The sequence below is a fragment of the Plasmodium inui genome (assembly GCF_000524495.1).
Source record: "Plasmodium inui San Antonio 1 unplaced genomic scaffold supercont1.5, whole genome shotgun sequence".
NCBI classification, from domain to species: domain Eukaryota; phylum Apicomplexa; class Aconoidasida; order Haemosporida; family Plasmodiidae; genus Plasmodium; species Plasmodium inui.
Genome location: NW_008481839.1, coordinates 848033 through 871186, shown reverse-complemented (window position 1 = coordinate 871186; position 23154 = coordinate 848033). Strand labels below are relative to the sequence as shown.

The following is a 23154-nucleotide window of genomic DNA, read 5'->3' as shown; positions in this document are numbered from 1 at the left end:
TTGAGAAGAAAGAAAAGAAAAAAAAAGAGAGGGAGTCGTGGCGAGGCGTGTGGATCAATCCTGCCGCTGCGCGTCACAGCTGATGCCCCCCAAGCGGCTTGACCAACCAAGATGATATGTAGGTATTATTTTGCGTTACCACGTGGGTGCACGGCGAAAAGGGGAAAAGAAGTTTTCGGCTCAGGGGGTCAGTCGCAGTTCTCTTGTGCGCATGAAAGGGAGAGTATCCTCGTTGGAAGTCCTGTGTATGTGATACTCAAAAAAGGACCTTTCGGTAATCACGATTAGGCATGCACAGTTATGTTCGTAAGGTTTGCCCGGATTGGTAAGTTGCCCAGATTGGTATGCCGACCATGTGCGTATATTTATGTTCATGAATTTTTTCGCGTGGCACGTGAGTACCCTGTTGTGCGAGGTGAGCCCTGCATGGCTCTGCAAAGGAAGGACTGTTTGAATAAGCAATAATGTTATTCGTGCGAATGGAAGGAATCCTTGAGAATTTTTTTTTTTTAGTACCTTTTATTTTAAGTACCCCTTATTTCATATTACCTTCTATTTTACTTACCTTTTATTTAGCCTCCCCTTTTTTTTCTGTATTTTCTTTCGCTTCTATTGTTTTTTTTTTCCTTTTCAGTTATTTCTTCCTCTCTGCTTTGCGCACGACGGCATTGTCATTCCCATGGCACTGCGCCGATGGGGCTGGCGGGAGAGAAAACGTCCTAACGGAGCACATGGGAGGAACGCGTCGCTCTTTTGTTTTAGCCTTATCGTGCAGTGTCCCTCGTGTATGCATGTTTTTATATTTTGCATTTCATTTTATATATATATTTCTTTTCCCCCGCTGCAACAGAGTAGTGGTCGCGAGGTGGGAGGTCAGAAGTAGTTTTGTTAACCCCATAGGAAGAGCATCCCATTTGGTCGTTTAGCGCATGTTCGCACGTATTAAGTCAGCGCGACCATTCTCTGTCATTTCAGGCGTTAATCAGTTCGGGGCAAAAATCACGCCGCTTAAGTAACCGCAGAACGGTTTGGCGGATTATCCAAATGATTTTCCCAAGATAAGCAGCAGAACGTGCGCAGTGAGAAGTATCTTTTTTTTTTTCTTCTTTTTTACATTTGCAAAAACAATACACTGTGAATTTATCGCAAGGGGTGTATTGACTGCTTCGCCTGGCAGTCCCAACGCTTAGGCTATTGCAAACGCCTCTTTGTGCAAAGTGACATTTCTAAACAACAGCTTGCAGTATGATGGAGGGGTGAAAAAAAAGAAAAAAAAGGGAACATTTCTATACGTAAACGGTTTTAGTGAACTACGTACCTTTTGATATGGCGAGGAAATCCGTAACGATAGTGAGCAGCTCTTTCGTACGTTCACGAAGTTTGCTGTTTTTTTTTTTTTTCTTTATTCATAACATTATTTCGGGTTTGCTCCCCTACGGGGGGGCCATTTTTAACCGCATTCGTGTATAAGATCTTACGGTTCAACAAAAAAGATACGTGTTCGGGACAGTGATGTGTTATCTCGAGAAAGGAGCAAAATCGTTTAATAAAAAATTTGCCACGTAGGAAGTGTGCAGAAGGGACCCACTTCATTAATTCAAATGGACCTTCTCGGGCGTGTCCCCCTTACGCATGGGGGGAAGAAAAAAAAAATAAAAATAATAAAAAAATAAATCCACTTGTTTGTATGCACTGGAAAAGGAGTACATCCCCGGTGGGAATGAAACCGCGTAGACAAAATAAACAACAGGAGGGGGGGAAGGGGTGCCGAAAAGACTTAACCCTTCGCAGCCCCCTACGCCGCGTACACCGCGTACGACGCATACTGCGTAGCGTGGTACCGAGCTCTATTGCACCTTCGTGAGGAAGGAATTCATCATTTGGACCTGGAAGGAGCGACCCACCTTGCCCCGCAGATAGTCCACATAGGACGTGTTAAAAGCATACGACACCTTGTAAGAGTGAAGGAGGCCACTTTCGTCTCCAATCAGGATGACTTCATTAAATTTATTTACGCAGAGTTTTCGGAGCTTCTTCTTTCTCGTTATCACTTCTGTGATGATGGCTTTGTTTATGTCGACGCTTAGGTCGTAAATGTGGAGGTGGCCGTGGTTCTCCGAGCTGATGACGAGGAAGCACGTCGACACTATGGTGCTCCAGCGGACGTCGTAGACGCACTGTAGGGGGGATTAGGGGGTGGTGAGAGAGGGTAAGCGGTGTACTTGGCCGCGCATGGTGGCACGATCGCAACTATATAATCGCAATCGCAACTATATAATCGCGATCACCGCTGTCGTCGTTTCCCTGCGCACCTCCTTGATGTCCAGCACGAGGAGGGACCGCGGACGCGCCTGGTCCCATATGCGGATGGTCCAGTCGTAGGACGCCGAAATGAAGATGCCGCGCCTGAACGGATTGTAGGAAACTGCGTTCACCGACATGCAGTGCTCATTGTAGAGCCGCAGGTGGTTGTCGGAGAAGGCACTGGAGTAGAGGTATATCTTCCCCGTCGCTGTTCCAATGAGAAAGAGGTTCTTCTGGAAGGGATTGAAATCGATGCACGTGATGGATTGCGTCTGTACAAAGTTGAGGGGATCCTTAAAATCGTCCTCCCAATCCTTTTTCAGTGTAAGCAATTTGTCTCCTACAGTAAATTTGTTGTTATACTTCCAACAGAACATGTTCCCATCATACGAAATGGAATAAAAGGATTTATCTTTCTTGTCAAAGGAAATCTGTGAGATGATGTCTCTGTTATATATTTGTTTTATATTACTCTCAAATATCAGTCGTTCATTTTTTTTTTTCTTCAGATCATAAATGCATATGTTTCCATTGGACAGTCCAATGATAATGACTGAGTGGTTGATTGCTGACCATTCGATGGAGTAAATGGGAAAATCGGTTTTCAAAACATGTTCTGGAATTTTCGTGTTCTTGAACGTAAAGCAACATAATATCCCTGTATTGATTTTTATATCATTATTTTTAAATGATATGGCAAATAAATCTTCATAAAAAGGATGAAATTTGATGTCCGTGACGACTAATTGATTGAAGAGGGGTACTGAGAAAATCCACAATTTGGTCAAAATGTTTTTATTAATTCCGTTTTTGTAACTTAAATAAATTTCCTCTTCATTATTTTTGTTGTATATTCTATCCATCAATTTTAATGTTTTCAAAAAACGCTTTTTGTGCAAAATTTTTTCATCACTTTTTTTTACTTTCCCGTCTTTATAAATGAAGTTTAACTCTTTATGTGTCTTCTCCTTCATGTCTTTGTAGTTAATAAAATATAGTTCATGTTTCCCACTGAAGGATTGTTTTTTTTTTTTTTTTTCTCGTTCCACCTTTTGTGGGACCATCTCGTGTGTTGTTCTTTTCACCGGTTTTTCCTCTCCCTTTGGGTATCCCTTTGGTAGAAGTCTTTCCCTTTTCGAGGGGCTGGTCCACCTTCTCGGCTCCTCCCATTGTGATTCTCTGTGCGCTCTCCTTCACGTCCTCATTCGCTTCTGCTCCGTCATTGGCGTCTTTGTCGTGACCCTTCTTGGGTAGTTCTCCCGCCTCTTCCTCCTCACCGTCCATTTCTTCAGCCTCAGCCGCGACGGCAACCTCGACATCATCGTCGCAATCAGCGTCGTCGTCCACATCAACATCCGCGTTTCCCTCATTCTGTTCACCCAAATTTTCGTAACCCCCATGGTCGTGTTCCCCCGCCTCCACATCGTAATCTCCGGTATCTTCCCCTGCAGAGTTGTTCCAACTAACTCTGTCTGCACTAGCAGTCTCGTCTTCACTGACCGCATCGGACTCTTCATTACTGGAACTACCTGATGAAAACAGAACCGTCGCAAATTTCGCATCATCGGAGAGATTGCCTGAACCCACATCAGATCCTCCGTCCAATCCGAGGTCTCCATTTGAGTCGTATTTCTTCCCCCCTTCGTCTTCATTCTTTGCATTCTCGTTGTATCTGTCTTTTTCCTGTTCGCGAGGGGGAGAAATGCCAATTTGAATTCGCCTCGTCGAAGCGGTGGTGACTATCTCCAAATCGGATTATCTCTCGCGTTCATGTTCGTCATACCTTGTCTTCCTCGCTGGAGACCTTCTGAAACTCCCGCAGGTACGCGTCGTAGATTATGGACTGGCAAACTGGGGTAGGAAGTTAGCGGCGGTTCAGAAATTGTTCGAGGCAGTACCCAGATTGAGTCCCCACAAAGGGGGGCGAGACTTTACGAGCACGCATGCATAGACAGAAGTGGACTCATAAACAGAGATACACGTGTGTGATGGTGTGGGGGCGACAGCACACACTGTGTAGTTCACCCCCGTGCGCAACGAACCCGTGTCGCAGATCTCGTTTATTTCCTGCGGCTCTGTCTTGGTCGCTTCGTCCCTAGGGGGAAATGAGTGCGGGGGAATGTTTGGCTACTTAGCGATGGGCCTCTTAGAGATGGGTCTCTTATGGATGAGCCTCTTATCGATGGACCTTCCGATCATTCGTCGCAGCTGCCACTAATCGCGCGATGGAAAGGAAGCCTACTTGAAGGAGACAGGGACCGTCTGCGCATATCTGTCGATGTAATCGAAGCAGTTTTTCGGCTTATGGTAAACGTAGTCTGAGGGGGGGCAATTTTGCAACATGGATGGGTTTGTTTCGATGTGGGGCGGTAGCTGACGGCGGCACAAACACAGGTTAGCAGGATGAACAAACAGACGGGAAGCCTCACCATTGTCTTTCAAAACCGTGAAGGAATTAGCCTTTTCTATTTTCTTCTTCACCATCTCTATTTGCTTCTTGCCCTCGTCGCTGTCCCGCATCACCAGGCATCTGGGTTGGCGCAAAAAAGGAAAAAAAAAGGAAAAAAAAAAGAAAAAAAAAAGAAAAAAATAGAAAAAAAAATACAATTTTGTCAATCCATCCATTAGGATGTGCACTCAGGATGAGTTCCCCCCCTAAAGCGGTTATTCATCTGTTTACTCATTTGTCTGCTCATTTGTCTGATTTATTAATTTTCTTTCCTGACGATTTCATGTCCAGGTGGAAGACGGTGTGGTCCACTTGCTCCACGGGCGTAAATTCCTCATTCGAAAAAGAAAACTCAACCAGGTTGGAAAATGCTCTTGGATTTTTTGGGAACAGAAATCGAGTGAGGGTTTCGTTTTTCTGAAATTGGGGGATGCAACAAAATAAGGCGTGTGGTTAACAGGACGCTCGGAGTGGTCAAGCATGTGTTGTTGCGGCTACACCGCCTTCTGCTTCTCCACAGGTACACACGTGTTGGTGCATGCACACATTTACGTATAGTAAAAACATACACCATTTTGAATGGATGTTTTCCTCTTTTCATTTTCCAGCCCATCGCCCTCTTCCCCCTTGGCCTCCCCCACTACTGCCTGCAACTTTTTCTTCTTTTTTTTCTCCACTATGTTTGCCTTCATTTTGCTTTCGTATGGAGAAGGCTGAGCTGGGTCTGCTGTTTATAGGGACGCGGAACACGCTCTCTACAAATGGGTCACTTTAAGGGAAGACCTATCAATCACTTTTTACATTATTCGTCGCGCAGACTGCAGTTTAATTTTTTTTTTTTTTTATATTTCCCCTTTTTATGAGCGGTGTGGAGATTTTCTTCCTTGTGATGTGCACAGAAGGAATGGCCTTTCTCTCTCTGACCCCTGTCGATAGAAGCACGTGGTTCCTTCTTTTCCAGCGCGCTGCGTCATAAGTACTGCTATTCTTAGCAGAGTCGCTGCGCTTAAATGAGTTTGGCTTCTCCCCTAAGGGGTATTTCTCCTTCTTGGGGAAAGGAAAAAAAAAAAAAAAAGAACATTGTCTTTTTTTGCGCACTTTTGGCAAATTGGCCTCATCGTAGAACTCCGTTTCCCTTTTAATGAATACGAAGTATCACATAGTTTGGGGCTGGAGTCGGGAAAAATTGCAGCGATGTGCACGTCGGTAGGAACACACGCCAGGGGGTGCACATCCATGCAGATGTACAGTGGCATAAGAAATGGGGAGTCTTACAAGAAGGCACAAACTCAGGTGGGTAAACTGCGCAGGGCATATGCTACAACCTTTCAGAAAAATGCAAAAGGAAAAAGTAGCTTAAAAAGAAAAAAAAACATATCAAAGATAAACTCTTAACGTGAGAGAAAACTACGGGAAGGAGCATCTAACGTTAGGGCACACACAAAGGTTCAATTAAGGGGCACACTATTACACATACCCGTATGGATGACCCTCGTGTGTGTGTCTGTGGGGGGGTTACTCCCTCCTCCATTGAACAGGGCAGTATCCACTTCGTTCTCCCCTGTTCGCCTCCCTACGCTCAACGTCAGATGCATACAGAGCGGTACTTACACATGCAGAGACGTACACACAAACGTGCGTATATGCGTGGACGTAGGAGTGTTACGGGTGGTGGCCTTCCCTCCCTCTTCGAGGAAAACCAAAACAGGTGAGAAAAAAGATAGCCACTAATTACAAAGAATCATGGTGTCGTCAAATTTTTTCTTATTTTTATACTTCTCCATGACCTTGTCCGAATTCCTCATAATCCGTTCATACTCCTTTTTCATGTCCACAATGTCAAAAATATTGAAGTGGATTTTTTCTACTTCCTCTATTGGAGGGAAATCATTTTCTTCCTCTTCTTGCTTTTTTTTTTCTGCTTTCTCTTTCTTATTTTTTTTTTGTGCTTGGTTTTTTTTTTTCTCCTTCTCCGTTTTGGTCGATTTTTTTGCTTGCAGAAGGTCCGGGAATAGTTCCACCTTTTCGTTTTTCACTTCTTTTACAGCTTTGGCCATGGCGGCTTCCTTCTGTTTCAGCACCGAGGGCACGAATTTTTTTTTGGGGGGTTCAATTTTGGGGTCCTTCTTGGGTGTCTCCTTCTTTGGTGTTTCCTTCTTGGGAGTGTCCTTTGATGTGTCCTTCTTGGCCTCTTCTTTCTTGGCTTCATCCTTTGTGTCTTCGTCCTTAGTCGCTTCGTTCTTTATGGCTTCCTCCTTCGTGGCTTCGTCCTTATTCGCCTCTTCCTTCTTGTCTTCGTCTTTATTCGGCTCCTCCTTCTTTAGCTCCTCCTTCTTCGGCTCTTCCTTCTTCTTCTCTGCCTTCTTCTTCTCCGGCTTCTTCTTCGGCTCCTTGGCAGGCTTCTTCCCGCTGGTGTTGGCCGCACTCCATGCATTCACATTTTTCCTTTCGTCCAAGAACTTCTTCGTTTTATATTCTTGCATGTTTATTGTCTTTATCTTGACGGCCTCGCTGCTTCTCCCTTCCGCGTTATTTTCTCCATTTTCATTGTCCGGTGTGGCAGTGCTTGCAGGTTTGGCGACTTTCGTCGCCTTCAATAGGCTACTCAGGTTAAACATTTTGATTAGTTCGTGGGCGTGATGAGCGGGTTGCGAAAGGTGCAATGGGTGTGGCAGAACGGGATATTTTTGTACGAGGCACTCTGCACAAGTGGACGCGGTAACCTACTGATGCTCAGAACTTGTTACGTCGGCTTTTAAACGTGTGAGTGACGTTTACCACTTGTGCTTCACGTTAAACTGTCAGCGAGGGGATATTTACTTTCCTCTTTTTTTTCCAACCTTTTCAGCCTCCTCCTTTTTTTCCTTCCCTATTTATGGGAACTTTTTTTTTTATTCCTGCCTTAGTGGTATTGCTCTTATTTTAAGCCGACCCTTCGAAGCGGATTTCTTTCGCATTCTCCGCCACGAACTGGTACCCGCGGCAACAATTGGCACGTGGGAAAAAAGTTTCTACGTGTGGGGATGCACAGAGAAGGGGGGAACAACTTTATACACGCGTAATGTACATGCATGCGTTCTACTTCTCCCCTAGGGAAAAAGGCGAAAGAGAAACTCCCAATTTGGCATGCCACAAGTTGGGTCTCCTTTTTTAGCTAATCATAATTGGAACAAAAAAAAAGAGGGAAAAGAACGTTGGGATAAAAAATTTGCCAAATTTTCTCGCCACCTTGAGTTCAATTCTGTTGTGCCTTTCCTTTTTTTTTTTTTTTTCTTTTTTCTTTTTTCTCGGCTAGTTCCATACCTGGGGCCTCAATTCCGTTGGTGAATTTCTTTTCGACATTATTTTAATTTAAGGAAGTCTGACCACGTTGGAAAGGCAAATAAGTGAAGAGCGTTTTTATGCGCATTGTATAACTCTGCGTACGGATCATTTATGGCCAAAAGTTGGGTTGGCCCATGATATCCCTGGGTTAGCAAAACGAAACTGGTGTTGTTCCGTTAGAAAAATTGCATAACATTGTACTGATCAGTAGCAAGCTTTACCTATGACAGTTTTTAAGCGGATAGTAAGCTACAACGAGGCAACAGCGCGGCATCTTCCTTTCTGAGTATCACTTTCAGTTCGCCTCTGTCCTGGCACATGGACGAGTGGTTGCCACTTCCCCTTGATAGTGTTGTTCCCCTTCTTGTGACCTCTAACATAATGAGCGAAGATAAGTAACGCGGCAACCTCAGTTCCCCTGTAATAGATTCCTCATCGGCACAAAAATCAGCAAAAACGAAAAACACGCGAATGAAGCCCTGCCGTCCGGCACCACATAAAAGTTTCCCCCTTTTGCGAAATAAGTGAGTTGGAGAAGAACGCAAAGTAGATGTGAACATTTGGGATACCAATATACGTACGACGCGACAGCGCTGTCATCGTACCGTTACATGGTGAAGACATGTCAATTTTTGCCACACTTGGAAGTCATACGTACGTACAAGAGAATTTGTGGACCCCCACCCCCGCACGTAGACACATACCCATTTGTGCCTACCGATCTATGCTTACCCATTTATGCCTACTGATCTATGCTTACCCATTTATTCTTACCCATTTTTGAGTACCCCCTTCCGTCTCCCTTTCCCTCAAAATGAACAAAAAGGAGAGAAAAAAGCTGCGGTACATGACCAAGGAGAAGCAGTACTCCATCGAAGAAATTGAAAAAATTGATGTAAAACGATACAACGAATTGTCTCGATTTTCCAAAAACAAAAATAAAAGAAATGCTCTCAAGGGAAAGGCATATGTGAAGAAATTAATTCTTCGTAAACAAAAGAAAGATGAAATAAAAAAAAAAAAATCTTTAAATATTCCTGTGGAGAAAAAAATCCCCAGGAGTATAGAACGGCTAGCCATTTTTGATGAAAATAAAATTAACGCGGAAAATGAAAGATTTTTATTGAATGAAAAATGTATAGATGAATTTAGTGATTATTTTAAACAGGGAAAAGAACCGAACATTGTTATAACGTCCATCAAAAGACCATCCAAAAACACCATTCTGTTTATGAAAGAATTGTCTTTAACATTTCCTCACATTTTTTATGAACCAAGATTGGATCATTCAATTGAATTTCTCATGACCAATTCTGTGCAGAATAACTTTTCCACATTTATCTTAATCGAAGAGGGAATAGATAAACACCCTAAGTATATGTTCATATCAACTTTGCCAAACGGCCCCACGGCGAAATATTCCCTCACCAATGTTTTATATGCACACAAAAAGAAGACGGACATTGAAATAACGACATTACCACCGGAGGTCTACATCACCAACTTTAACACTTTCATTGGGGAACGGATAAAGCGGCAGCTCCACACTTTGGTGCCTTTCAAGCCGGCGTACAAATCGCAGAAGGTCGTCGTTTTTTACAATCAGCGCGACTTTATCTTTTTCCGCCACTTTAAGTAAGACTTCGTGGCGACGCTGGGCCGGGGTGGCGCCACTTCACTAAGTTTGTCAACGTTTGTCAAAGTTTATCCAACTTTGTCAGCGTTTTTCCTTTCTTCCCCGTTTCCCTTGTTTGTTCACCCTCCACGTTATTTTTCTTTCCCCCCTTTGCACTTCAACACGCACCCGCAGGTACAACTTCCTCAACAAGAAGAAGTGCAAACTGAACGAAATTGGCCCGGCTTTCACCTTGCAGTTGCTTAGTCTTAAAGTAATCTTTAGCGTGCCGCGCGCGTCTGTTTCCTCGTGTGTAGCCACGTCGTTGCAAAGTTGTGGCCTCCTTATTTTGCTTTATTTTTCTGAACCGTTCATGTAGCTAGTTTGTTATCTTCTTTTTCTCAACCGTTCATAGTTTTCCCGTTCATGCAGCTATTTTGCCGCTTCTTTGTTGCTTCTTTTTTTTGGCCCACATTCTGCACACACTCTCGCGCGTTGCACTTCTTTCCCCCATTGCGGCTTTTTGCGCTTCACATTCTTTTGACCTACATATTACACGTATCTTCACACCTGCATCATTTTTTTCCCTTCAACTCTCTCGGATGACCTTAACAGGATGGGCTGATTAACGATAAGGAGAAAATGTACGAGTTTGTGCTGCGCCCAGATATGAAGGTTAACAGGAAGAAGATGTACTTGTAAATGCGTCGCTTGCCTTTCTGGTTACGTCCCACACCAGTGTGTTTGCCTCAATTCAATCCAGTCGCATTGCTCTGCTGATCGTTTGGCTGTAGTGCCTTTCCCTGCAGTGCGATACTCACCTTTTTGCACTTTTCTTTTTTTTCTTTTTTTTTACTGTTCAATTACTGTCGTTTTAAATGCATACCTTTTTTTTTTTTTTTTTTCTTGGAGCTTCCAATTTTATAAATCCATGTGACTCTCCCCACGTGCTGCATTCTTTTTACAAAAAATGCGCACGCAAGTGGGTACGCATATTATACGTATGTAATGTACATGGTACCCACGTAGTGGAACACATTTGGTTGAAAAAACGTAAATTGCAAAAAATGTTTGGAAAAATCTTCCAAAGGGAGGGGGCTACGCAGAAGCAGCAGAATCAGTAGCGCCAGCAGCAATAACCCCAGCAGCAGTAGCGGCAGCGGCCATAATGTAAAGAGGATTACCTTAAGTTAGGGGGGGGGCGGAGAAAAAAAAGAAAAAAAAATTAATAAATGGATTTGAGGAAACACCTCTCTTCCCTTTTCCTCCTAGTGTACCTAAAATGTTTCATATGCCACCTTTGCTTTAGTCCCGGGGTGGAAAAGACCAACGGGAGCTGCTACATACATAGAGCGTTTAAGAAGAGGCAGTACATGCAAACGTTTAATAAAACCTTTGGGAAGGGAAAAGATACAAAATTTCAATTAAGTATGATTTTTAGAAAGCTAAAAGATCAGTCCATGATAAGGAGCATTCCTAGCCATGTACGAAAGAGAAAGAAGAAGAAAAAAAAAAAGAAAAAAAAAGCAGACGGTGATGACGATGCTGATGGAAAGGGCCAAAAGGGGAGGAAAAAAAAAGTTAACAAAAAGTTAATGAGAAGGAGGCTGCTCAAGTTTTACAAGTTGAAGAGGAAAAACGAGGGTACTGAGGAGGATGTTTTTTCCGACAAGCCCAAGTACTCTGTGTTCGACTACGTTGAGGATAAGATGAGCGGTGGTAGCGGTGGAAGAGGTGACATCGATATTAGCGGTGTTAACCGTGTTAGCCGTGCCAGCCATGGGGGTCACGGCGACCAGGACCACCTCCCCTCCGCTGCACCCCCCGAGGGGCCCCAAAAAGAAGAACATGAAGGGGAAGGCAAACTGCACACCTACATGGATGATATTCAAGGGGAGGACTCACCCGAAGGGGCTGATCTCACTCACGGGCAAGATGGGCAGGATGGGCAAGATGGAAAAGATGGAAAAGATTTTCAAGATGGACAAGATTTGCAAGATGGGCAACATGCCCAACACGGCGAAGAAGCAGATGCCACCTCCACGGGAAAAAAAAAAAAAAAAAAATTAAAAAAGCTAAAAAAGAACATGCACATAGGGAAATACAACCGGAAAATTTTTACCTACAAAAAAAAAGTTTCCGTAGATGACGTGCACGAATATGTCCAGAACAAACATCTGGGGGAAAAATACATCCTTCAGAAAGACACCCTAAAAAATGTTTTCGTGAATAAGCCTCTATTCAATTTTTACAATTTTTACAACTTCTTTCAAATTGACCACGTCGAAAAGTACAATAAAGAAAAAGTACTAAACTTAATTTACTATTATATTTATAAATACAAAAACAAAATGGAGAACCAAACAGAATATGACTGTGTGAAGACACAGGATATTCTACACACTTACGACAGCATTGCAGATGAGAAGAAGAAAATGAAACACTATCTAGACTTCTACATCGATATGAATAACAACAGATACCTCTATATGAACATCGACAAGAATTACGCCTTGAAGAAGAAGCACACGGATGCCTTCACCGTTAGCAACATTAACAAGGTGGACTCGATGCACATACACAATTACAAGGTGGTGTGGACCATTCGAAATGTGCAGGAGGTAGGCAAGGAGAAGCGGCAAGGAGAGGCGAAGTCACGCTTCATTATGCCGATCGGGCTTGTTCCCCAAATGGTCGAACAGATTGACCGGCTGTGCGGGTCTCTTCTCGTCTTTGCCGCCACACAGATGCCGTTATGCTAAGTTACGTACACAAATGGCTCTTTAACGTACCCCCCCTCTACCGCTTTTTCCTTTTTTAGAAACTATTTTGGAGATTCCGCGAAATGGGGAACATCCCCCTAACGACCTCCGCCTTTTCCTTCGCGGGCAAGAAGTCGTTCAAATTGAAGCTTTGGCTAGATGGTCACAAATCCGCCAAGAAGGGGTAACTCTCTCTCGGGGGCGTCTCCTGCGTTCCGCTCCGCAAACCTAATCACCGTTTTGTTCCATTACTATTCTGTTTCGAGCGTTTGTCCTCCTTATGTGATCGCATGCTGTGTGTAGCACTGTCCGCGCCTGCTGTTTCATCGGCATCTGGCATAACCCTTATGACACTTTGCCGACACCTGAGTATACATACATAGATATGGACATACACACTACATACCTACAGCTTACATTTCTTCTCCCCTTTCTTTTTTCTTTCCTTTTTTACCCATTTCAGCTACGTAAGCGTCGGCCTGAAGCAACTGGAAAACTACGCGCTGCTGGAGGAGTACATTTGTCTCTCACTTGGCGGAGTCACCAGGGGTCCATTCCAATACATGTCGAGAGAATACTACCAAGGCTGCTACAACTTCTGTAAGTTTGACGATCTGGACGTAAAAAACGATGAGTTACAGTTAAGTCTATTTGTGTACGATGGCGTTGTGTAGAAGTGGGTTGGGACAAGGCATCATTGGCTAGGACAAACGTTACGCGGAATTCGCGTGCCACGGATCGGCTCTCCTCAGTCCGACACCTTTATCAATAGCCCCTCCTTTTGCACGACCAACCTTGGCAGCTACGACCGCGTGTCGGTTTGTAATTCTCTTTTACCCTTGCGCGACAGCGGTTTGGTAGATGCGCTTCCTTCCCCAATTGTTCTAATCACCAGTTGGCTTTCCTCCCATTTTTGTTTGCATTTCTTTTTTTTTTTTTTGTTAACACGGAAGGTTATGCACCCCTGTGCGTACTTCTTCCCCATCCAACATTTAGCATGCCCTGTGTAACATGCACATATCTTAATAGTCAACGTTTTAATTTTCCCCATGATGTTGCTCTTCCCTTTTTGCCTAAACGGGTGAGCTAAGTCAGTCATTCAGTCAGTCAGCCGGTCATCCAGTCAGTCGGTCAGCCGGTCAGCCGGTCAGTCTATTACTTTTTTCCTTTTCTTGGGCTTCTTCTCCTCGAAGAGATCTGAGCTGCTGGACGAGGTTTCCACGTATTGCGGATCACCGTCGGAGTTGCTTCCCTTCCCAGGGTTGTTCTCCTTCGCCGGCTCCTTTTTCTGCTTCTTCTCCTCCTGTTCCTTTTCATCGTCCTTCTCGATTTGCTCCTCTTCTGGATGATCCAACCGTGGATGCACTTCTCCCTCCTCTTCCTGCGCGGCGTCCTTTTCTTCTCCCCCCAGGGTGAGCATTCCCGTCTCCCGCTGGGTCATGTGGTACGTCAGTTCGCTAACATCCCTGAGCAGTTCCTCATGGAGACTTTCCTGACTCTTTAGTTTTTTCATTTCCATATTTTTCTTCTTCTTTTTTTCCTCGTAAATTTTTCTCTGTAAATTTATCTTTTTCTGGTTATACATTTTTTTCTGTCTGACCATACTAGGCACGCTGCTTTCAATGTATGGCTTTATTTTCTCCTCGAACTTTCTGTACGTGCTGATTAGGTACTTCCTGCTAGCTAGATGCTCGATGTCTTTCCTCCTTACTTCGATGATGAGATCGCCTTCTTTGTAGTAGTTGTGTCGTTCATCTGGAAAGCGGCGGAGCAAAAAATGGGGTGGTCAATTGGGGGGAGAACATATGGGCATGCAGAAGGGCCGAATCGGCTAGACGGGCAATCGGCTAAATCGGCAATCAGCTTAAGCACCAATCGGCTAAAGGGCCACTCCGCTGAACCGCTCAATTTGGCCGGTCTTACCCGAAGCGAGGAGCTCCGCCGAGGTGGCGAGGCGCTTGAAGCGCAGCAGGGTGTGGATGGCGCAGAAGGAGAAAGCAATCAAATCCCCCATGAGGAGAATATCGGTCAACTCGACGTAATCGGAACTAAGATATTTCGAAACGAATGAATCGATGCAAATGATCAGGGTATTCAAAATGGACAAGTCGTGAGGCCACTTCACATACGCGCTGTACAGCAGAACAATGGCATCTTCAAACTTCTCAATTAGATGTAGAAAATTCGCATAGCAGAGAAGAAACGGCTTGTCGTTAATACCATTCTTTAAGCTTAAATTAAAAAACAGATTTAATTTTTTTAAAAATAACTTATTATTCATCACATGGTTTGTTCTCATCAGGTGGTTAAACATGTGGAGGACAAAATTTCGTAACGCTGATTTGTAGTAAAAAGTCAGTTTCTCATTTGAGTCAATTAGGAACTGGAACGCTTCACTGGACAGATCAACCTTGTGATTAACGCTCAGCAGTATCGATATTAAGCTCGACACGAAGAAGTTGTTCCTGCTTCTTCCTAACAGACTTATGTGAGAGTAAATTTCGTTTACTAGCTGATTTTTCTCTTCTTTATTTTTTCCCCTTTTAAGGTTAAAAAATTTGATGATGGCCAAATAGGTGTTAATCAAGACATCATCTTGTAGGTCTTCACTTTTTTTTAGCTTCTCCAATGTGTATATACAATAATCGTAGTTCTTCCTCTCCACATGTAGGTAAACCTTCTGTAGCAGGAGGTTTACTGACTTTGGATTTGTCTGCAATCCCTTTTCTATGACTTCCTTTGCCTTGGAAAATTTCTTCATCTTTATGTATACATTTGCTAACCTAACGAAGGCCCCTTCATACGTCTTATACAGCTTTGTATACAATTTGTACGTCTGCATGGGGGGGTCCTTATAACCTAGGTATTCTGCCAGCACTGCGCTGTTAAAGGAAATGGTGATGTAGATCCTCTTCAGGTAGTTAATTATTTCCCTGTACCTTTTCCTGTTGCTTCTTTTTATGTATACATGATGGGGAAGCTTCGCTCCGTGACTCACCATGGCTAGCTTGGCCTCTCTGATTCGATGGTGGCGGAGCATGGCGTGCATGTGGCACAGCTTTAGTTTGTTTCGGCGCAGGGTTAGGCGGAGGAGGTCTCCTCTCTTTTGTTTGGCCTCCCACGTACTGGCCTCTTCGCGGGGTGCCGTTTCTGTAATGACCTCTTCACAGGGCGCAATTTCTGTAGTGACTTCTTCACAGGGGGACCCGATTCCACCCCGCTTAGACTTCTTCTTCGTGCACCCCGGAGAGGCCGCGCTGCGCTTCCGAGCGATGTTCCCTGTACTGGAGAGTGCCCCTGCCATGGAACGGCCAAACTTATGTTCTTCCCTCCCCCGCGACAGTCGCGGATCGGGAGGCTTACCGCAAAACGCATAGGAGTAGTAACTGGAGAAGCGCTTCACCTTGAGGAACACCTCCCTCTTTAGCAGCTCCATTAACTCCACACTGCGTTCCTTCTGGTCGCAAAAAAAAAGAGAGATGACATAATTGTTTATCAACTCGTAGGATATTTTGCGAGGCTTATTTCTTTGTCTGAAAAAGGTTCTAACAGGTTCCATTTCGCTTAGCTCCTTGTTGTAGGCCACCATCTCGTCTTGGTTATACTTCGTTAGGAGCAGTTCACGTATCTTCACTCTCATCAGTTTGATGTCCAAATCGATATGAAACATATAATGGTGCGCTTCCAGAACGTCCATCAGGTGTTGCAGCATTTTTAGGACAATTTTCTTGCAGCTGTCATTTGGGGTGCTCTTCATATATTTGCTTCGAACAGAGACATGTGCTGCATTGTCGTTGCCCTGTTTCGTTTCCTCCCCTCGAGTGGTACTCTGAGTGGTACTCCGAATGCTATGAGAGACTGCCTCACCCCCCACTGTCGGCCCCCCATGGGGAAGTGCCTCACTGCTGCCCTCACACAGGAGGTTAAAATTTAAAAATAAATTCGCCGTGTGGAGAAAAAAGAAAACATACAATTTAACGAAGTAGGCATTTTTACATTTTTGAAAAAAAAACAAAATGTTCTTCTTAGCTTTAGTATACCTCCTCAGGTAAAGCAAACAGATGGTATGATAGTACCTGCTGACGTGGTTGCCATAGATCTGCAGACTTTTGTGGTAGTACTTGAGTGCCCTCCTGATGTTTCGCACAATGTGATGGTAATACATGCCAATGAGGAAGTAGTACTTTGAGAGGCACTTCTTATCGACATAATTAAAGTGTATCTTATCCTTCATCAGTTTTAGAAGCGAAACCGATTTTGTATTTCCCTGCATCAGCCATATTTCGCACAAATCCAGGTACAGATAAATCATCCTCTCGGAGAGATGCACATGCTCGTGATTCTTCTTCAGGTACACACCTTCACTGTTCGTCATCTCGATCGCTTCGTCGTACTCGTATATGTCGTTCTTATCGATGTGATAAGAATAAGAAGATGAGCTTTCTCTCATCAGAAAGGTTTCCACCCCTTTGGAATACTTCACTATACCGCCTCTCAAATAATCGTAATAACGTAGCAGCGTCAGGTTAATGACGTCCCTAATGGGGATTTTTCGAAGATCATTTTTATCCCACCCATCGGGGAGAGACTCCAAATGGGGGGACTCCTCCTCTTTGATATGTACCAAGCCTCCACTTCTAACCTCCCAATGGATCCCTTCTCTCACAAAATCGTTGCAGTCAGCAATTTTTCCCAAATAGTTCATCAGGAGTAGCCACCCGTTAGTTAAGTACGCCTGGGGCTGGCCATCCATTTTGATCGCTTCAGTTAGGCAGAAGGAGGCCGTACTCCACTCCTTCTTCTTCACATAGCAGATGCCAATTATGTATTTTATTATTCCCTTGAGTCTTCTCAGGGTGGTTAGTAAATTGTTTAATCGAATGCACTTATAGAGGTGCTCTTCCCTCGCCGTATGCTCCCTTCCACCAAACGGGCTATCCTTATCTCCACGCTTATCAGTACTTTCATTCGGCCCTTTTGCAGAACTGATAAATTTGGACAACCAGGTGGTGGCTCCCTTCTCCATGCTGGGAGATTCCTTCCCCACAGGATTTAACACCCCCCGATAGGTAGAAACAATATCGTTTAGAAAATTCTGCAAATTTAGAACCCTTATCAGGACGTGGGAGGAAAACTCAATGCAGAGATCCAACTTGTACGTCAGACATAACGAGAGGGACAAATAAATCGAGGCGACAAAATCGTACTTGTTCTTTTTTACCAAATCGGTTAGTATAGATATACTCTCCATCAAATAATTCAACGGATTAATGTATTCATTTTTTATCTTCTCCTCTGATGCGTCCTTCTTCTCATCATCCTCGTCTTCGCCATCGAGGGGGGAAGTCCTGGGCTGCTGGAAGTAGTTGGCGCCGCTCTTCCGGTCATACTTGTTCAGCAGATACAGGTACATATTGACGTTGTAGATGGCTTTAGGTAGGTGTGGGGACAAGTAGTCGTAGGTCTCCCACGGAATGGACCGCTGCGGTTTATTTGACCCATCGATTGATACCCCGATTGACACCCCGCCTGGTATACCATTGGGCATATCGACTTCCACCCCCTTGAGGAGAACGTCACTCCTCCTCCGCTCAATCTGATTGATTAAATTCTCCAGTTTTATTTTCAACTCATCCTCCTTGCTCACATTCTTGACATTCATTATTTTTTCCAAGTGATACAACAGAAGGAGGGTGTAAAAATTGGATCCGTCTTTCGAGGTGTCCCTCTCGTCTGGTTCCTTCTCCACCCCCCTCCCAGCATCCTTCGTCAGATAAAAAATTTCCCCCTCTTTGGTTAGGTCCAAAAAAAGCTTGTAGTGATTTTTCTTGTAGTAGACCAGACTGACTTCTATCCAGCTATGTACATGCACGTGTTCATCCTTGAGAATGTTTTTTATGAGGAGGTAATTCTCATCGTTTATGTCCTCTTCCTTAATGCCGATCGGTCGATTCTTTCCTTGTAGGTAAATCATTTTGGGGGGCGACCGCGGAGGGGCAGCAAAGGGGAAGAAGCAAAGGGGGGGTTCACTATGCAGCCATTAAGAGGGGGGAGTGCGGACTTGCAAGAATGGAGCGGTTAAACAGGGACGTAACGGACTCGTATGGCTAAGTAAACCATTGGACTCCCCTACTCCGTGTACACGTGGCACGAACACAAAAGTGAGTAAACACCCCTCACGTGCGCAATGCGGATTCTCCACCCTGCAGCCGCGTCGCCTTTTTATGGCCTCTGCCCAGTGGCGACGCAAGGGGAAACAAGAGTTATCCACGTATTGACGAGCAGCGCAGGCGAAGGTGGTGGCCTCCCCTGCTCTGGCTTCTGACACTTCCGCTGGTGCTAGGCCCCTAGCGCGATCGCCCCTTTGTCATTGCGATCTATATATGCCCCTTGTAAAAGCTGCACAACTGGAAAAACCTAAGGGAGCGAACGCAACAGGATGTCATTGTTTAGGCCATTTATCATGGCCCTTTAGAGTATAGAGCCAGAGGGCAGTTAAAGCACTGGAGAGGAAATCACCCCGGGGCATCACTCCAGGGGAATCACTCGATGGAAAATCTTCACGGGAAAATAATCGGAGAGTGATCCATTTTAATTTCTTCCACCTGTTAGCCCTTCCTTTCCTACCCTATACTCCTCTTTGTGAAGAAAAATCCTTCAAGGAGGAGCTATACGTTGTCGTGTATGGCCCGGGTGCCTTGAACGCGCCGCATCAGAAGCTGAACGGAGGGAGATGGCAGCCAGGAAAAGGAAACGCACCAGGGAAAGGAAAAAAAAAAAAAGGCGCAAAAAGGGGAAAAGGCATGAGCGGAAGAAAGGAGCTCCACGAAAGGTTAGCAATGATCGGTGAAAACGAAAAGGGCGATACAGAAATGGAGCCACAAGATGGAGGCGCAAAATGGAAAAATTTCCGCAGGCTAATATGAAAAAGCAGCCCCCAAACTAAACACCCTTATCATTCATGGCATCCCCTTCTTTTGGCCCAAAGGAGCTTAAAAAATGCCTCCCTACAATTCGTTGCAGAACTCTTTGCGTTATGGAAAAGTTGACACATTTGAAGCCATCCACATATGCGCAACTAATTCTCGCCGTCTTCTCCCCTCTATAATTGCTCATATAGAAAATGAAGAAATCGACGGCGTAACACAGACGACAAGGGTGACATCTGTTAGCTTTGTGCGAGGGGAAAAGCAGCTTGGTTGGAAATGAGCACACCCCGTGTGGGGAAATAAAACAAAGAAAAAAAAAAAAAAAGCATCTCGATGCATGGACCAATGGACCCGCACAATTGGATACATATACATATATGTATGCAATCCCCACGCAGACATCTACAAATATAATCAAACGGGGCGGGATGTAACCCTGCAAAGATCCCTAGGAAGCAAATTCCCAATCTAAGCGGGGGGAGACTCACCGCTGTACCTGTGATGCATGATATTTGTTGATGCAACGGATGTGCTGAATAGGACGGGAAAAGATAGGTTTCTCGTTTTTCCATAATCCCTCGCAATCCCCCCCGGTGCAACACCTTGCCTAATTGTAAAACTTTCGGAACTTCATTTTCACCAAATCAGAGTAGAAGCTCTCCTTTTGGTCCCTACTCCACACATGTAGGTTCAGATCTTTTTTGATTTCCCGAAGGAGGCTCTTTCTTTTCGTGTCGCTGGATTTTTTCGAAAGATTATTATCCCCATTTGCCGCTAAATCTCCTTCGCGTGGACAGCCTGAAAAAGAGCTTACCCTTTCTAACAGCTGTAAATACTTCACGTACAGATTTGCAGCATCGTAGAAATCGATGTAAATAGCTTTCTTAGTGACGAAGTCGGGAAATAGACGAGCGTTTAGAATGTAATCCTTACGTTCAAAGAATATATATGCGAGGTTTTTTTTTTTTTTTCTTTTTTCCTGTCCCACTTCTCCTCCCGCAGTCCCCCCCTCGTATCTCCTTATTACCATTTCAAGAAAGCTCTGCAAGAGGCTCATACGATGATTTAAAAAACTGACATATGCCGTTTGGTAAAATTTATAAAAAGAGTGATGGTTAACCCATTGCACATTATTGTTAATGTCTTGAACTATCTCATTGAATTCTTCGAAGGCACTTAAGTTTGCATTTCTCTTCCGTATGGTCACTACGTTGTATTCACTGGGGTGGCGACTCCTCCAGAAATACGTCCCATACAAGCAGCTTCTACATGCAAAGTGGTTTTTACTTCTGTCCGAGTGAAGCCTGCTCATTTGTGTATTGCTCCAAAGGCGCTGCCTCGTTATGCTCTTAAAGCAGTGTGCATGTTGCCGCCTTACCTTTCTCACCTTTGCATTTTCGAGTATGTCCATGAAGAGGGTATTTTCTAAAAATAATCCCAACGTGTGTGTGTAATCATATTCCTCTTTGGCTAGCACATGGTCGGAAAAAATAATGTTACTTACCCCTTGCTTAATTTTGTTGTATATATGTCCCTTCACATTCTCATCGTTGTTCCTGCGATCGACCAAATAGACGTTGTCCAGAATGTTCCTCTTTTCGCAGTCAGACAGACATCTCAGTTTTGGCAACAATATATACACAAAGTAGTGAAAGTAAAAATAGCTGATTTGACTGGTGGCAAAATGGATGACTAGGTTTTTTTTCTTCTTCTTCTTCCTACTGTCGCTTAGTGTTCTCTTCTTCACGTAATGCGATTTTTCCCAGTTGCTAAAAAAAGGGTCTCCCCTGAGGGATCTCTTCTTAAAGAAGTTTTCCTTATTTCGCAAGCTTAGGAGCACGTACGCGAATACGCGGCTGAAGTGGTGACTGCCTTTCAGGTGTTCCTTGTAAATGGTTATCATATTCTTTCGAAGGAGAGGGGGGAGCCGCCTTAACTGTTTAATGCTTCACCTATTTCAACTGCTTCTTTTTGCTGCTTCCCCGTCAGTTGGTAGTTCAAAGCATACTAACTTGAACCGTCGCTGCTCTGCTCTGCTTGTGGGGGCACGCACATTCCTTCTCCGCTTCTCCCAAATGGTTGCAGTTCCCCATTTTTCAGATTTTTCCTTCGGCTAAAGTGGGCCTCCTATTTGTCAGCCGTCCCCCGTTCAGTTAAAGATGCGGCAACGTCGAACGGACGCGGGCAGCACTACTTCACACCAGAGAAGATGCATCAAATAATGATAACGAAAATGATAACCGCTAAACTGCTAAGTTGCAAAAATGTACACCTATGTATGTTCGTTTAAACCAAAAATGGGAAAAGCTAGTTGGAAAAAAAAAAAAAAAATATGAACAGGTAAGGTAAATCCTACATAAAAAAAAAATATACATATTTATAGGTGCGAAAAAACCAATTTAGGAAAAAAAAATATGAACAGATCATAAAACAAAAATTTGAAGCATCTTATACTATCACAACTTTTGACATAATCCCACATAAAGATGAATGTATCCCACTTCTTCCAATGGCAGGTTGATACCATAGTTTATTATTACAAAATTTAGCCTTCACAGCTTCTGGTGCTTCTTTTCCAAGCAGACACACTTTGCGTGAACAGAAATGAGGCGCAACACCTTGTCAAGCAGCTTCATCCTTTTGCTGTCCCTTTTTTTGTGTGCAAAGAATGCAGGGAGCTTGAAATACCCCCAAGCCGCTCTCCTATTTGTGCACAACAACTCTAACCTTTTCCAAAATGACCCCCTCAGCGTGTTGCGAAACAAGACGAATATACAGAATAAGAAGAAAATTCCGCGCCTTAAAATACAGTCATCCGAGGAGCAGCATACGGATGGGGGGCTGCACTACGATTTAACCCCTGAAAACGTGGAAAAGGTTTTAAATTTAATTCGACCCAAATTGCGAATAGATAACGGCGATGTCGAATTGGTAGACATCAAAAACAACGATCTCTATATTAAGTTGTTGGGGAACTGCGTCACCTGCAGCTCGAACAGCGTCACAGTGTCGCAAGTTATCAAGAAGACACTAAAAATGTACATACGGAATGAGAAAGGTGAAGAGCCAAACGTGATCATCACAAATTTTGACGAAATAAATGAGGAAAATATATACGGCTGCTTGAGTGATCTGAAGCCCTACTTTGATTTTCTGAGTAAGTGGCGCTGAGTAAGTGGCACATGGGAGGAGGGATGTCCCCTTGGTGTTATGCTTCGCGGGATGGATAGCTTTCCAAAGGAGGAGGAGATCTTCAGAGGAGGCGCTTCGCATTCCATTAGTTCAAATCCCTCACCCCTCAAAAGAGCAAAGCAGAGCGCAGTTTAACCGTGAAGTGCGCATAGTCCGCGTAGTGGACGCAGAGAGCACTCCCCAAATGAACATCTCCTCCTTCCCCCTGCAGAGCTGAAGGTAGTAATCAAGGACCTCATGAAGAACAAGGAAAATATCAACAACTCCGTCTCGTTGGTTTTTAAGAAGGTTGATCCGGGGGGAGAAGACGGAGAAGCAGGTGGAGAAGTCGGCCGAGATGCAGACCCCTACGCGGAGCCAGTCAAAATACCCTTCACCGTGAAGAGCGAAATAACGGAACGGCTGAAGCAGAAGTTTCCCACGCTCGTGGTCAACTTTGAGAATTAAATCGGCACCATCTGTTCTTGGGTCGCACAGCGTGCGGAGGGGAGTGCAGCTGCTGTCTAGGCGTTGTAGCTCACGTCAAGTTGGGTCGATTCTAATTTTTTTTAAGTATCGTTTGGGAAGCAGTAGGGGGGC

The 23154-nt window shown here is 44.3% G+C and overlaps 7 protein-coding genes across 7 annotated transcripts; 3 read left to right on the top strand and 4 right to left on the bottom strand.

Moving 5' to 3' along the window:
* Window positions 1-1847: 1847 nt before the first annotated feature.
* C922_01656 (hypothetical protein) lies at window positions 1848-5445 on the bottom strand (the record flags this gene model as incomplete). The annotated part of the gene is made up of 9 exons (XM_008817259.1): window positions 1848-2177; window positions 2313-3404; window positions 3457-3987; window positions 4088-4155; window positions 4347-4399; window positions 4547-4622; window positions 4734-4834; window positions 5031-5170; window positions 5323-5445. 9 exons carry the CDS (start codon window positions 5443-5445, stop codon window positions 1848-1850), a joined length of 2514 nt encoding a protein of 837 aa, XP_008815481.1.
* A 1035-nt stretch (window positions 5446-6480) lies between these two features.
* C922_01655 (hypothetical protein) lies at window positions 6481-7371 on the bottom strand (the record flags this gene model as incomplete). The annotated part of the gene is made up of 1 exon (XM_008817258.1): window positions 6481-7371. The coding sequence occupies one exon, from the start codon at window positions 7369-7371 to the stop codon at window positions 6481-6483; it is 891 nt and encodes a 296-aa protein (XP_008815480.1).
* A 1520-nt stretch (window positions 7372-8891) lies between these two features.
* Window positions 8892-10394, top strand: C922_01654 (hypothetical protein; the record flags this gene model as incomplete). Its single annotated transcript, XM_008817257.1, has 3 exons — window positions 8892-9712; window positions 9888-9966; window positions 10308-10394. The coding sequence occupies 3 exons, from the start codon at window positions 8892-8894 to the stop codon at window positions 10392-10394; spliced, it is 987 nt and encodes a 328-aa protein (XP_008815479.1).
* Window positions 10395-10924: 530 nt separating this feature from the next.
* C922_01653 (hypothetical protein) lies at window positions 10925-13128 on the top strand (the record flags this gene model as incomplete). Its single annotated transcript, XM_008817256.1, has 3 exons — window positions 10925-12313; window positions 12514-12638; window positions 12918-13128. 3 exons carry the CDS (start codon window positions 10925-10927, stop codon window positions 13126-13128), a joined length of 1725 nt encoding a protein of 574 aa, XP_008815478.1.
* A 473-nt stretch (window positions 13129-13601) lies between these two features.
* C922_01652 (hypothetical protein) lies at window positions 13602-18428 on the bottom strand (the record flags this gene model as incomplete). Its single annotated transcript, XM_008817255.1, has 2 exons — window positions 13602-14209; window positions 14378-18428. 2 exons carry the CDS (start codon window positions 18426-18428, stop codon window positions 13602-13604), a joined length of 4659 nt encoding a protein of 1552 aa, XP_008815477.1.
* A 1562-nt stretch (window positions 18429-19990) lies between these two features.
* Window positions 19991-21286, bottom strand: C922_01651 (hypothetical protein; the record flags this gene model as incomplete). The annotated part of the gene is made up of 1 exon (XM_008817254.1): window positions 19991-21286. The coding sequence occupies one exon, from the start codon at window positions 21284-21286 to the stop codon at window positions 19991-19993; it is 1296 nt and encodes a 431-aa protein (XP_008815476.1).
* Window positions 21287-21987: 701 nt separating this feature from the next.
* Window positions 21988-23022, top strand: C922_01650 (hypothetical protein; the record flags this gene model as incomplete). The annotated part of the gene is made up of 2 exons (XM_008817253.1): window positions 21988-22540; window positions 22787-23022. The coding sequence occupies 2 exons, from the start codon at window positions 21988-21990 to the stop codon at window positions 23020-23022; spliced, it is 789 nt and encodes a 262-aa protein (XP_008815475.1).
* Window positions 23023-23154: the final 132 nt, after the last annotated feature.